The 12152-nt window shown below is 43.7% G+C and overlaps 1 protein-coding gene across 10 annotated transcripts in view; it reads left to right on the top strand.

Annotated features, from left to right (window-relative positions):
- Positions 1 to 12152, top strand: part of TLL2 (tolloid like 2) — a 508271-nt gene that overhangs the window by 82629 nt on the left and 413490 nt on the right. For 9 of the 10 annotated variants that reach the window (XM_061358696.1, XM_061358697.1, XM_061358698.1 and 6 more), the window contains 8 exons: positions 926 to 1051; positions 2707 to 2867; positions 3631 to 3811; positions 5078 to 5203; positions 6023 to 6150; positions 6896 to 7109; positions 7826 to 8076; positions 9382 to 12077. In XM_061358696.1, the coding sequence (XP_061214680.1) occupies positions 926 to 1051; positions 2707 to 2867; positions 3631 to 3811; positions 5078 to 5203; positions 6023 to 6150; positions 6896 to 7109; positions 7826 to 8076; positions 9382 to 9516 (1322 nt within the window). In that variant the 3' untranslated portion in view covers positions 9517 to 12077. Of the gene's footprint in view, positions 1 to 925; positions 1052 to 2706; positions 2868 to 3630; positions 3812 to 5077; positions 5204 to 6022; positions 6151 to 6895; positions 7110 to 7825; positions 8077 to 9381; positions 12078 to 12152 lie in introns of those variants that run through there. The other variant, XR_009726296.1, reaches the window with a different exon arrangement.

The following is a 12152-nucleotide window of genomic DNA, read 5'->3' as shown; positions in this document are numbered from 1 at the left end:
TGGGGAGAGAAGTCTGGAGTGTAATTGAGCTTGGGAAGGGGGCAGAAAGGTATTTTCCCTAAATGTTTTGACGTTTGTTTCTTTTTTTTTTTTCCCCAGTGTTTGTTTCCCAATAACCAAATCAATACTCAAATATTTAAATTGTCAATAAATTAAGTTAAATTCCCTAAAGTTGAGTCTGTTTTACCTACAACAGTAATTGGTGGATAATTTTCTGGTCTCAACCCAAGAACTTTCTTGTTCTTTTTCTTCCTATATTCTCCCCCATTCCACTGGAGGGTGGGGATAGAGAGTGAACAAGCAACTGGGTGGGAGTCTGGCTGCTAGCTGAGGCCAGTCCACCACAACCATGTTAATAAAACCGTCCATTTGCACGGGGTCAGGGGGAGAAGCCAGTACATCTGGCGATCTGTATATGAAAATGTCAGTTCAGGCTGTTGAGGTGTAATTGGAAGAACCTGGATTCAAAGCCTAGCATAGTAAGTCTTCATGCATCTGTGAAAAAGGATTACCTGTGTATTCTCACAGCTCCTTCATTGCACCCCACTCAGTGGGATATGGCATTCTACAGCTCTGTTACTGTGGGCACCATGATGGGCTGGTTCATGGTAGCCCAAATTACTCAAGAGAGTGAGAAATTTAAAAAACAAAACAGGGGCAAATGAGAACAAAAAGCAGTGAAGTCATTTCAGGAGATCATGTGTTCCTGCTCCTGTCCAGAAAAAGCACTCTTGAATTGTAACAGTACTCTTAGTTCCTTATGGTTTTGGTGCTAGGAGTGCTTTAGCTCTTGTGAGATTTGCAGCAGCTCCATGGGCTTGGCTCATCAGCTAGTCCTCTCGTCCTTCTGTCCAGAAGTGCTGCATGAGGAATATGAGGGGGGTTGAGTGGTCTAGAAACTGACTTGTTCTGGTTTTATCGACAGAGATGGATGAATGTTCTCTGCCAGACAATGGTGGGTGTGAGCAGCACTGTGAGAACACACTGGGCAGTTACAAATGCACCTGTGAGCCTGGCTATGAGTTGACAGCTGATAAAAAGAGCTGTGAAGGTGAGTAACCTACAGATTGTCTGTATACAATTCATATATAGTATGACTGTATCAGATATACAGATACAGTATATCTGTATTCAGATACAGTATACAGATGGTCTGTATATGACAATCTTGGAGATGATTTTCCTTGCCCTTGGATCCTCTTTGCTTCTGTTTATCTTTCCCCACCTGAAAAAAATCCTTTTGTCAACATCTTCCATTGAAAAACAAGTTTTGGTTGAAAAACTGAGAATACTGATTCTGTAGTAATAAACATCTCTAAAACCATTTGCTCTTCATAACTAGAGATTCCTGTTCAAATCAGATCTCCCACAGTGCAACATAAGGGAGGATGAGCATTATAACCTAAACATTAAGTGGCACAGAAGTATTTCAATTTAAGGTTGAGTTTCTTATTTTTTAAAAGACATTTATTTTGCAGAATAAAATAGCTATGTTTTGCCTGCATGCAAACCAGACATTCTGCATACTGAGGAGTAAATTTCCTTCTTCGGTTATGGGAGGGGAAAAAACAGCCCTACAGCACATCTTCAGTAGAAACTGTTTCTGTCAGCTTTCTATTTACACAGTTGATCTCTTGAAACTAGCGCTTGCTCCTACCAACAATACAGCTGTTGGTGTGTTAGAATCCACTCATTGTTCTTGTCTCTGCCTTTTAGCTGAGATATGTAAGGAGCTCCACACCGAGTGGTGCTCTCAAAGTCACACGGTTTGCCCTGACTTCTAATTTTTTCACTGTCTGGGAAAGGCTGGTATTGACTTGGTAAGGCCAGAGTTAGGTGCCATCTTTTTTTCAATAATTTCTTGCAATTTTGAGCAAACAAGTTGATATAATTTGGCAAGCATTTTCTGAACTTCACTCTTAGTCTCCTATTTTAAACTTCATTTGTGGGCAATACAGGAAGGATAATCTTTGAAATTGTAGCGAGGCACATCAGAGTAAATTGCTTTTGTTTCTTCTGATATGCTTGCCACTCTTTTTGTATCAAAGCTGCTCCCTTGGGTTTGCCTTACTGCAAATGGAATTTTGCAACAAAAGAGCAAACTGAGATGGATTCCTTTGATGTAAAAGCCATGTTCTCCCACAAGAGGATGAAGCTGAGATGTCCCAAGTTTTTAAAATAAATTGGATAATAAAGTCTTTGGTTTTGTCTTCAGTTTTCCCTAGAGAAGATGCAGTCCACATATAATAAGCCACTGAAGAGTTGATAGGGGTGTCTTCCTAGGATTCCATTATCTTCCAGTAATTCCATCACTAGTAAACTTGAAATAGTATGGTTTGTATGGCTGAATGTGGGTAAATTTGCCAAGCTGGCCTTTACAAATATGTTGTACATGTCAAGTCAGCTGATCCACAGTTGAAGCTACTACTAATCTTTAAGCCCAAGGTTAAAGAGTAAAAAGGAGATCAATCTTACATGATTTAAGTGGCTCTCAAGGTCATAGCCTGGCTGTGTGTGTTTCACTGGTGAGTAAAGGTGAGGTTTCTGTCTTCTTCACAGCTGCCAGCATTTTTACCTGTTCTGGAGGCCAGGATTTGCAATGCGCTACCAACCAGGATCCGATTCGTTTTATAGCTAACAGTGTGGCCCAATCTGTGTGTCTGAACAGAACCAAGTAAAACTTGTGTTCATTTATTGCCTCTCCAGCTGCGTGTGGGGGCTTCATCACCAAGCTCAATGGGACCATTACTAGCCCTGGATGGCCCAAGGAATATCCTACTAATAAAAACTGCGTCTGGCAGGTGGTAGCTCCAACCCAGTACCGGATCTCTCTGCAGTTCGAAGTGTTTGAGCTGGAAGGCAATGATGTACGTAACCAGTCCCTGCATCTCAGAGGTGTGACTACTGGCTAACTCAGAAGGGGATAAATCCTTGGGGTACAAGGAAAAGGAGACTCTGTCTTGCTGGTGGAGCTTCTGGTTGTTTCCCAGCCTTTACAATAATAAGCCATTAACAGTGATTGTTCTCTCTGAAGTCTGGATCCACTTTCTCTTTGGAGTGGAGAAGTGTTCTGTTATAAATGGGCTTCTTTTCTCTACTAGTTTTGAGTAACTGTAGGTGTTTTCGTTTCCTAATAAGTATATCATCCTCCCCTTACCCAGGGCTGTCTTTGCAGGAAAATAATTGAAAATGAACAGTGAAGTAGAGTTCTTCAAGGACAAACAAAATAGCCAGTAAAAAAGTCTGTTCCCTGCCCTGCCAAGGGCAGGGTGGAATTTGAACAAAACATTCGGGTTCTAGCTTCCCACTGTAAATGGGAGCAGTGATTCTTCCTTAATTCAGCAGGCTGCAGAAGTTTGTTCAACTCTGTCAGGTTCCTGGATAAAGTCAGAGTAATTATTTTAGCTAAGTTGCATGGAACCTTTGCTAAACTGGAAACACACCCATGCTTTAAGGTGAGGGAAGCAATGAAAGGGGATGAGAACACTGACAGAGGAGAGTCTGGGGAAGATAAGAGTGTGTTTGAGTAGCAAGCAGGCTGTTTCTGTTCCCTCAGTCAAGCCTCTGTCCCCTTCCTCTGAAATGTTCTGTTCAATGTTGATAGAGCTGAGAAATCTCCTCTCTTGGCAGGTCTGTAAATACGACTATGTTGAGGTTCGTAGTGGGTTGGCTTCTGACTCCAAGCTGCATGGCAAATTCTGCGGCTCAGAGAAGCCGGAATTAATCACATCGTATGGCAACAACATGAGACTGGAGTTCAAATCAGACAACACGGTCTCCAAGAAAGGCTTTAAAGTTCACTACTTCTCTGGTGCGTGGCTCTATTCTTTCACTTGGTTACCTGTCTCCTCTGACTGAACCCCTTGTTTTGGGGGAATTTTCTTCAACCTCCTGTCAAATCAGGCAGAGCCTGACATGGTTATTTTCATCTAAAAACCATGGTTGCCCTCTGCTGTGTCACTTTTCATCTAGGCTTCTCAGTGCAGTGTTTGGTCCAATTTCATAGTGTAGTGTCAACAAGATACATTGATGAAATCCATACCTCCAGTCCTTCCACAGCAGGAAGCAATGGGGAACCTGACCTGAAACTAAAGGAGTCAGAAAATTTCCAAAAGTCTTCTGTATGGCAATCCTTTCAATCAAAGCAGTGCATGCTGATTCTCTGTTCTGAATCCATAGTAGCTTTTGGTGTCAGTGTTGTACCTTCTTAGTAGGCAGCTCTGGATTGTACAGAAGTGGAATTTAAATTTCATGCTGTGTCTTCACTGAGGAGTATTAATGTTTTTGAGGAGGATGATGAGGCAAAATGGCCTTGAATTAAACAGTTGCGGAGCAGAATCAGGTCTAAGGGCTTGGCTAATTAAATCTTAGGAAGGATGAGGTGGGGTATGTTTCATCTAGAAATACATTTGAGGGTGAGGAGACAGATAAGGTTAATGAGGTCAAGGGAGGATATTGGTCCAAGAAAAATTGGAGATAAACTGCTCATAAATTAAATTGGACTGGAAACCATAAGCAGATTCAATGCTCAGAGCACTGAGATTCAAGACTATATAGTCCTGAACACAAAGGAGTGAACATCCACTGGGGCATATTTCAGCTTCATGGAGCAGCTCAAACCTTAGATCCCCTTTTCCACCTGTCTTTCTGTGCTCTTGAACAGAGCTATATAAAGATGGAGGCTCATCAGAGCATGTAAAAACTTGAAAATACAAAGACTGGCCAGTGGATATTTGCCTAGGCTAGTGAATTTGTGTGATACTTTTCCTGGACTCTGTTCTAGAAGAATGACATATTGCTATATGTTTCTTTTAACCTATGGCACTGCTCTAGGTTAAAAGAGGTATTTAACTACTCAAAACCTACATTATATAATAAATTTGCAATGCATTTTATGGAATAAAGAACAATCAAAGAGAGTTGTATCTGGGCTAAAAAGCTGACTGGACTAATCCAGCAGCAGAGGTTGGATGCTTGCACTGGTATCTGCCAGTCTGTGTATGGCACTCCCAGCTGGCAACTGTGGTTGTGTATTTCTCGTTGTCAACGGAGTGGTTGTTGGTTTGATCTTGCCCAGACAAGGACGAATGCTCCAAAGACAATGGTGGTTGCCAGCATGAATGTGTCAACACCTTTGGTAGCTACACATGCCAGTGCAGAAATGGGTTCATGCTGCATGAAAATGGCCATGACTGTAAAGAAGGTAAGGTCCTCACTCCCTGCCCTCAGGAAAGATAAGGTGCTTTGAATATAGGTTGCTCCAGGATGCTTTCATGCCAGGTGTACCATGTTTGTACCACAGGCCAGTCTGGAGCCCTGAAAAAGCCCCAGTTAGCTGAAAAACTACCTAATAAAATGAAGGAGACCTGTTTTCACTGTGTCCATTCCCTAGTCTGGCCCTCTGTATGGCCATGGGGGATGGACGGGGAGGGCAAGAAGCTGGCTTAGCGAAAGGATCAATCGTGGGACATCATGATTTGACTAGTCACTGCTACTTCAATTTAATTATTGGGTTTGAGTCAGAAGATGAAGGATGAGCTGATCTAACTGCTTGCTGCTGCCAAAACTACCCTTCTTCCTGCACCCTACCGCTACTGTGTGCAGCAAAGGCCTTCTTGTGTACCACCCCTGGTCCTTTTCTGGTCTTCCAAGTTGGCAAAACAACTCAAGGCTGAGATAGCATCAGAGTCAACAGGGTTGGAGGGGTTGGATACCATGTCACTGGAAACAGAGCAGATGAGATGGAGGAACAGGAGAATACACCTGAAAGTGAGGAGGTGGATGAGGTTAATGAGGCCCAGGGGAATGAGGTGGTCCATTTTACCAGCTGATGAGTTAGCTCAAAGGAGTGTAGGACAAACCCACCAGAACTATGCAGTAATACTAAAAGGTGTTGTTCAGTGAGTGAAGCCTTCCCTGTTTCTGCCGTGCTGAGGGTGGGCAGAGAGGAACATGTAGGATGTTACATGGTTCCCATGTGAGATCTGTCTTGATGACTTCATCTTGTGACCTCTCTCTCAAGCTGGTTGTGAGCACAAGCTGAGTGGTGCAGAGGGAGTGATGAGCAGTCCAAACTGGCCTGACAAGTATCCCAGCCGGAAAGAGTGCACCTGGGACATCTCTGCAACGCCTGGCCACCGAGTGAAAGTAGTGAGTAATCAGTGAGCGGGAGGGGAGGAGTAGGCTGGACTGTGAGGAGATGAAGTATTTCTCCCCATACTGTGTGAGTGGGACATTGATCTCCATAGGTCCTGTTCAGGGTGCTCAGAGGAAGGCATCCCAGGAGGCTGCATCTGGCCTGCAAAAGGGCAGAGAGTCTCAGAGAAACGTGAGGCAGAGGTGAGTCTCTTGAGGAGATTGCTTTCTCTGTTAACAGAAGGTGTAACATGCCCTCCCGCCTCTGCTCCTCCCTCTGAGCCACTCTGTGGGACCACATCTACATAAGGTGGTGGCAGAGCCAGTGCCCAGCCCCTCTGAGGGAGAAGTGTGAGGCCCACTTTACAGCATGGCCTGATGAATATGGCAGGGCATGCCCAAAGCTGTGCAATGGGGAAGATAGTGCCTCGATCACTGTGCTCAGTGGAAATAATACTGAATACCCATTCAGTGTGCTAGGCAGGATTTCCAGCAGGAAAAATAAGAGCATATAAAGCTTGCAGATGAAAACCATTGTTGTGCACCCATGTGAGGCAGCAAAGCTGCACATTCATATGAAGTTCTGAGCTTTGTCACCCTGAGGTCATTCTTGTCTGAAAGCACACCATTCTAGTTTAGTCTGTGGGAGGAGTGAGACAGACATACTATTTGACCTGTTTTTCCTTTGTTTTCATACTCTGTTAAACTGCATACTCAGATTTACAAATGTCTGTTTTAATTCTCCTTATTCTTGCTGTAGACCTTCAATGAGTTTGAGATTGAGCAGCACCAAGAATGTGCCTATGACCACTTAGAAATGTATGATGGGCCCAACAGCAAATCACCTGTCCTTGGCCGTTTCTGTGGCAGCAAGAAGCCAGACCCTGTAGTGGCTTCTACCAACAAGATGTTCCTCAGGTTTTACTCTGATGCTTCTGTGCAAAGAAGAGGTTTCCAGGCAAAGCACAGCACAGGTAATCTGGTTGCCTGCCAATACCCCAGTGCGATAAGATGTCATCAAGTCTCACTGCATTTTCTTACTAGGCAAAACTAGACACACTTTTCACCCAAATAATCTTAGCCTGATTTTTAAGTGATTGTGTATTGTGCTGACCATTTCCCAGACCATTGTTGGCACCATACCATAAATGCCAGCTTCCTTGTCAGTTTAGAGATCTCTTGATATCAGACATTCCTGCTCATGTTCTTTTGTTTAAACTGGAGGTGTTTGGTTGAGCAGCAACCCCTTCTGTTCCACATCAACCGTCAGAAAATGAGATGATGCAACTTAGTCCATGTACTGGCCCAGATCAGAATTTCAGCTACAGGACAAGCACAAAGAACATGTGGAGTCTTCCTTTAAGCAATTGCATTCTAAAATAATGCTGTTTTCTAAAGTACAATGTAGCAGGAATCCCATCCTGCTAGTTTTAGCTGGTCACTTCTTTCTGTGCATGTTCAGTACCCAAAAAGCCAAGCTCTTCTACTCTGTGTGGATCATCAGATTCACGGGTGACTGGACAATTCACTGGTTTATCATAGTTTGTTGCAGTGGTTAATTACCTTCCCTGTTGTACATGCACTTCAGGCTGGAGGTCTTATCTCCTCATGGCTGGCCCAAAAGTGGTAGGATACATCTTTGTTGTGAGGTAAGGCCTTTGAGAGACTGGTTTGTGCCCTTTTCTTCCAGAATGTGGTGGTCTCTTAAGGGCTGAAGTACGAACTAAGGAGCTATATTCCCATGCTCAGTTTGGGGACAACAACTATCCAGGTCAAACCAACTGTGACTGGGTGATTGTAGCTGAAGATGGCTATGGAGTGGAGCTGATATTCCAGATATTCGAGATTGAGGAGGAGGCTGACTGTGGGTACGATTACATGGAAATTTATGATGGTTACGACAGCACTGCACCCCGCCTGGGACGCTTCTGTGGCTCAGGGGTAAGCTGTTGTGGTGGTAATTTCATAGGGATAACTGGGGTTGGCAAAGAAGAATACTCTTGTACCTTTTTTAGAGAGGGGCAGATGTCACAAACTGGTGATGAGAATGCCTTGTGTGTCTGGGTTTTGCTTTTCCCCTATTGCTGCATATAACAGCCATTATATCTGATGCACAGAGTTGGTCTGAAAACCTTGCTGACTGCTTTGCCCTTTTTAGCCCAGGTCCACATGCAGCAGGATGGGACTGCCACAAAAGTGTTGTGTCAATGTGGGAAACTTCTTCCAAAGGCCAGTTTCATCCTCAGTCACTTCTGGCCTGAAGCCACATCACGTTGCGGCTGTGCTGTGGCAAAGGGTGGAAGGACTTGCAGAGCTGCATGTTGATTCCAGGATGATGTGCTGTCTCCTGAACTGTTATCTGTGTCCCTGTTAACAGGAATTACTCTGTTAGCATAAGTAATGGTGTGTGGTTTTTAAAACCAGCGAGTATAACTTCTTTCAGTCTTCAGCAATGAATTGGAGTGGGTTCTGAATGAATTTAAAGAGAGACAATCAGGGAGCAGGTGTGTGGAAGCATTCCTTGCAAACTGGGGAGATGATCTGGAACATAAAAGATAGATTGGTGTGAAGAAGTTCAGGGCAGTGGGGTAGCAATCTACCTACCTGCACACTGCCAAATGGAGAATGGCTGAGAAAGTGTCCCACAGAGAGTACAGGGAGGCAGAGAGGTTGGAGCAGGTCACAGCAGTGAGGGAGATAACCAGTGCTATCATGTAAGATAAGTAACTAAGTTATTTTGCTGCTAATGAGCTCTGGGAGAATCTCAATTGTTGAACAGGGTCCAGTTGAATTGTGCAATTTCCTGAAAAGACAAGGACAAATTAAAGCAAACTCAGAAGACTGGAACAAGAATATCCTGTGGGAAAAATACAAAATGAAATGCCACAAAAAAAAAAAAAAAAACAACAAAAAACAACAAAACCCAACAAACAAACCCAAACCCCAAAACAAACCAACCAACCAACCAACCAAACGAAAAAAAAACAACCCAAAACCCAAACCAAACAGGTGGAAGAACTGGGACTGTAGAGTGGACTGACATCAGTCTTCAAATATAAAAGGCAAGCATACAAAGAGCAAGGGAATATGCTCAGGAAGTCAGAGCAGGGCAGGAGGTACTGAGCACTCAGTCTTTGTGCTTAATGGCCAGTCTGTCTTCACTGTGAGCTTAAACTCTAGCATCATAGTGCAGACAGTTATATAGCCTGCAGATTTGACCACTGTGTCTTCTTTCCTTTCCTGCAGCCTCTGGAAGAGATCTACTCTGCAGGGGATTCCATCATGATTCGATTCCACACAGATGACACCATCAACAAGAAAGGCTTTCATGCCCAATACATAAGTACCAAATTTCAGGATGCACTGCACATGAGAAAGTAGTTTAACTGCTCCTCACAGACATTCCCTGTCTGAAGACTGAGGCATTTAACTGTGATCTTTGGTGGGTTTTTTTTTCCTTTGAAGCTTCTGTGCAGCTGGCCAAAAGCAGTGTACAGTATTTTCTGTAACTAAAACTAAATCCAGTCTCAAAGGTTTGCCTTTGCAGTTATTAGTATGACCCTTTCTTGTTAACATACCCAGGACCAAAAATTGTCTTTTAATCATACCTGTCAGGGCATAAACATTGTATTTTGCACAGCTTGCCATGGGGCTGAGTGAAGATTGAGCTTGAATTGGGAAAACCCTTCGTCTCTTGTGTGTCCTGTTTCTAGGTGACATTTCCTAAGCATCCTGTATACATGAGCAGTCTCAACATATTTTCTGGAGCAGGTGATGTGGATAGCCACCCAGTAGGAATTTCTCAAAGGAGCATGTAAGCTCCCTACTTTCCCCTAGCAGCCCAAAACACTCTGTGCAATAAGTGAACAACAAGATGGCTGGAACTCCATCACTGCTTCTGTCCTATCTGTTTATTGTCTTGGTTATTGTGGGTTGAGAGCTAGGCAGGGGCACAGGGACAGTCTCCTTAGGGCTGCTAACTACTTGGATCACGGTGAATGAGAAGGGCCCAATTCCTGAATTGCAGTAATTGTCATGGTATATGTTGAATGGAAGTACTTCAATGCAGTGGCCAAGGGAAAGGTGGTAGCTGACAGAAAAGTGCTGTGGTGGGTTGCAAGGCATGACTGTGTGACGGTGGCAAAGCTTAGCAATTAGAGCGCTGACAGCATGCTTCAGTTACACCACCAAGCAATGCAGCTCAAAGAGCTGTAGCAGCAGTTCAGGCCTTACCTGAAATAAGGAATCTCTCCTGCTTACTCCACCCACATTAGCTTTCTTAGCCTTGTTTATACTGCTTCCTTGCCTCAGTACCACTTCCCTGGGAGCCCTTCCTTTCTACAGCTAAGCTGCTCTCTCCAGGGCTCCCCACTACAACCTAGGAGTGCTATTCAACATCAGCTAGCCAGAGCATCTCACCAGAGGAAATATTGGGCCAGAGGTAGTCATGGTGTCCATGAGGCAGAGGGACAGAGGCCATGCTGCAGGTCAGCTCTGGTGAGCTGGTGAAACCTGTCAAACATGTAAGCTCCAGGCATGGGACTAGGAATGGGAGAGCTGTGCTGGTTTCTGCTTTCTCACAGTTCTTTGCCAGCTCATGGCCCAGGCTCTTAACTTCATGGCAGGGGTGCAAGCAGGATGGTGACTAAAGCACTTTGAGCTATAAGGCTCAGACACGCTCTGTGTTGCAGTTATTTATGTACATAGAAGCTACCAAGCCATGGGCTCGCAGAATTAACAGGTAGCTTGGCACTTCTTTGGGAAAAAAGTAGTGAAAACTCTGCTTTTGAGGAAACCACTGTAAATTGAACTGTTGCTGGGGGGGGGAGGGGGGGAGGCAGGGAGGGAAGAGAAGAAAAAGACTTTATTGTGAATGATATTTCATTAAGGCACTCATGGGCAATTCTGAGCTAAAAGCTGCGGTATGTTAGCTTTAATAAAGTATTTATAATCCATGGATTACTATGTTTACATAACCAATGTACTGTCAGGCTCCGGGGTGAAACCTCCTCTTTGGTGTATGACTGGAGAAATGTAGGGCCAGCACTAGTCAGGCACAAATGGCATTCCTGGAGATGAGGGTATTTCTAGATAGACCCAGCCCTCTCCAGAAGTCCTTGAACAGAACATGGTCAAAGTATTGTGAATACTAGGAGAAGCAAATGCATGAAAATATTTTCTTGCTTAGAACAAGAAAAATAAAGTAATTTATACACACACACACAAGAATATATGTATATAAAATGTGCATGTAGAAGACCAGTAGTCAAAGCCTTAATAAGTGTCGTGTGAACAATACTGTACCATTGACTATAGCTTTATTGCAGGCTGTATAAAGCCATGTTTTGTTTTTTAGCTCTGTTTTGTTCCTCTTTCCAAATGCTATGGCCTTTTTACAGGCAAGAAGTCTGATCTCAAGTTGTTTGACCATTCAGGTCTGGGGAAGCAAGCTCGGCTAGATGGGGTCTGCAATAGTCCTTCTCTTCCTTGCCCCTGTTAAGTAAAACCAGAGTGACTTGAGTCTGGAAATAAAAGCATGACACTGATCCCTGTGAATGAGAAAGAAGTTTCAGGTGGTAAGCAGTGGTTCAAGTTTCCTGGCTCTCTAATGGGAGCAATGACTCCGGAGAGAAGTGACTGTAGCAGCTTCCCATGTACTTTAACATCTTTGTTCCATGTTCTGGTAATTTCCCATCTTTCCCAGACTGGCTCATTGCAGATGCTTGCAATGTTGTTTGACAGATCTACTACACTTAGCATTCATGCAGGTCTCGTGACAGTGTGCTTGCAGCTGTTATACTGTGCATTTCAACCAATGATCTATGTAGAATATTTCTGCTGTACTGACTGGGCTTAACAGTCAATAATTCTGAATGTCTGAAAAGTTTCTTCATAAAAAAAAAAAAAAAGAAAAAAAAGTTGGTCCCTCTAATGTGTGTAAATGTACCCTGGTCTTTTTGTGATTTTACATTTCACTAACTAAAATAATTTTTTTAAGAGGGGGAGGAGAGGAGGGT

This window comes from Neopsephotus bourkii, unplaced genomic scaffold (assembly GCF_033783945.1).
Source record: "Neopsephotus bourkii isolate Nb327-2 ecotype Australia unplaced genomic scaffold, CSIRO-AGI_Nbou_v1 NB_951, whole genome shotgun sequence".
In the NCBI taxonomy this organism is placed as follows: Eukaryota; Metazoa; Chordata; class Aves; order Psittaciformes; family Psittacidae; genus Neopsephotus; species Neopsephotus bourkii.
Note: the sequence above shows the minus strand (reverse complement) of the source record. Positions and strands in the feature narration are given on the sequence as shown.